The 2,732-nt window shown below is 51.1% G+C and overlaps 1 protein-coding gene across 1 annotated transcript; it reads right to left on the bottom strand.

Moving 5' to 3' along the window:
- Positions 1–288: 288 nt before the first annotated feature.
- Positions 289–2,323, bottom strand: pou4f4 (POU class 4 homeobox 4; the record flags this gene model as incomplete). Its single annotated transcript, XM_079238001.1, has 2 exons — positions 289–1,221; positions 2,204–2,323. The coding sequence occupies 2 exons, from the start codon at positions 2,321–2,323 to the stop codon at positions 289–291; spliced, it is 1,053 nt and encodes a 350-aa protein (XP_079094127.1).
- Between the last annotated feature and the right edge of the window lie 409 nt (positions 2,324–2,732).

Below are 2,732 nucleotides of genomic sequence, written 5' to 3'. Positions count from 1 at the left end.
CAAGTGGAGGCCAGTGGTCCAAACAAGTCCAGCACTTTCAACACCGTGATGAACCTGAACGCGGCACATAGTCCGTGATTCAGTCCGAGAAATAAGAAGAGGCCTCTTAGACATGAGACGTTCAAATGTGAAGTTTTTGAATGGGACTCTGGTTGTGAGTGGAGCAGGTCCGGTATCAACAGAGGGCCCAACGGGGCACCTCGTTTCTCTGACAGTGTGCAGCAGCAGCTCGTCTCTGGTTGAGTCTTTTTGTAAATGAGTCCAGGTTATCCCCCTCCCCTGGTGGTCTTAGTGCGTCGCAGAAAACTTCATTCGTTTCTGCTTTTGCCTCTGATTGCAAAACCAAACCCGGACCACGTTCTTTTTCAGGTCCAGTTTCTCGGCGATCGCGGCGATCTTCTCCGACGAGGGCCGCGGCTGCACGGCGAAGTAGGCCTCCAGGGAGCGCTTCTCAGGGGCCGCGATGGACGTTCGTTTCCTCTTCTTATCGCCGCCGTTGAAGATTTCCGGCTTGGACATCTTCTCCCTCTGCGCCCGCTCCGCCTCCTCCAGCCAGGCCTCCAGAATGGGCTTCAGGGCCACCATGTTGTTGTGCGACAGCGTCAGGGACTCGAACCTGCAGATGGTGCTCTGGCTCAGGCACCCAACCCCGGGGATCTTGAGGTTGGCCAGCGCCGAGCCCACGTCCGCCTGCGTCACCCCGAGTTTGATCCGCCTCTGCTTGAACCTCTCGGCGAACGACTCCAGCTCCCGCGGGTCGGGCTCCGAGTCCAGGCCGCCGCCGACCCCCAGGGAGCTGTGGGACAGCGCGTGCTGGTGCATGTTCATGGACTGCTGGTGGTGGTGGTGGTGGTGCTGCATGTGGTTGATGGCCGACATGTGCGCGGCGTGGGCCGTGTGCGAGGCCGAGGAGCAGACGTCCGAGCCGGACAGGCCTCCCAGGGAGATGCCCGGCGTCAGGTGGTCCAGCAGGTCGCCGTCCAGACCCTGGGCCGACTGGTGGTGCCCCGGGTGATGGTGGGAGGTGAGCACGGACGGGTGGTGCAGATGCCCGGAGGACGAGTTCGGGGTGCAGGCCATGCTGGTCATGGTGGTCATGGTGTGGTAGGTCGCGTCCGGTTTGAACGGGTGGCTCTTCTGGGCCACGATGTCCACCGCGGCCAGAGCCTCGGCTCTCTGCAGCAGAGTCTCATCGAAGCCCGCGAAGATGTTGCCCTGAAGCTGCGGAGGAGGAGCGGACGGAAGCCGGTTAGTTCAGAAGATCACATTGCAAGTATGGATCATCTTACATAACGACTGTTCTAATTTATTTAAAAAGACAATCATGAAATTCAAAAATCTGAATAGAAACACGTTTAATTTAAGTTTGAATTCAAAAATGAATCTGAACAACGAAAATAATAATTTAATACAGTTCATTGCAGATCATCACAAGGTTTATTGTTATTTATTTTTAAACTTTAATTATCAAAAAACGTTGTATTATTTTTCCACAATTTTCCACGTAAAGGCTGTTTATTTATCTTTAAAATAAAGCAGCCTAATAATAGTTTTTTTTCTTCCAGATTGAGAGAAATTAAAATAATTTTCATGTGACTTCAATTCGTTTTCTTACGTCTCACATGAAATCTAACTCCATCACCGACTCTGCCCGCGATTGTGTCAGACCGCGTGATTGGATATTCATTTAAAATGCATATTTACGATCTCCTGAATAATTTTTACGGACAATGAAATGAGACCAGTTTGAATATGAGTGAGGAAAACATGAGAATCCTCCTTCCTCCTTCATCTTCTTTTATCCCTCACACCTGGCTCATCTCTGCGTATCTTTACGCACCGACTTGGTGCCCTATATGGGCCGATATTGCTATTCCTCATCCTCCCGTCATATCCATCTTATTTAATTATTTATATCATCTGCTTTTGTGTTTGTTTGTCTTTACAGTTACATTGTCTCATTCATTACATTTAACCCAACCCAAACATGACACCTCTCCTGGTCTGTGTTCTGACTTTAGTAATCAAAATATGGTTCTTATGATCCCCCCAAAAGCTGTAAACTGATGTTGAATCACAACGCTGCACTTTAAACGTCACATCTAATCATTTGTAAAAGTTCTCAAGTTGACCAGACCGGGTCATATGAGCCACGCTCCAGTGTTTCCTCCACACATTGTGGAGGTGTTGCGGTCGGACTCACCGATGGATTGGGCAGACAGGCCCTGCGGATCGCCTCCGAGCTGGAGTGAAGCGGGTTGTACTTGGGCTCGTGGAGGATCGGGTGCATGCTGAAAGGCTGCTTGCTGTTCATCGACATCATGATTGCGGTTCAGATGTGGTGGGGGAGGGGGATGGGGAGAAATGTTCGTGGTCCGTCTTCCTCGGTCAGCTTCCTCGGTCAGCTTCAAAATTGAAGAAGATGAAAAAAAAAAAAGAAAACACCCAAAAAGTCGTTAAATCTGATTACAAAAACACACCGGAAATAGAGAAGGAGAGGTAGCTCCTGCGCTCCTGCGGGTCTCCGGTCTCCTCTCCGCCGGTGGATGACTTCTATAATAAAGATGCTCTCCGCCTCCAGGTCCTATATTGGAGCGTCTTCTAGCGAGGCTCCTCTTCATTGGTGGACGCTCCCTCCCCTCCCCTCTGAATGCCTCCGCCAATCGCGTGAGGGTTCCTCGGTGGAAGCCACGCTCCCTGCGCCCCCCCATCCCCATCCCTCTCACAACAAA

This window comes from Taurulus bubalis (genome assembly GCF_910589615.1).
Source record: "Taurulus bubalis genome assembly, chromosome: 2".
NCBI classification, from domain to species: Eukaryota; Metazoa; Chordata; class Actinopteri; order Perciformes; family Cottidae; genus Taurulus; species Taurulus bubalis.
Note: the sequence above shows the minus strand (reverse complement) of the source record. Positions and strands in the feature narration are given on the sequence as shown.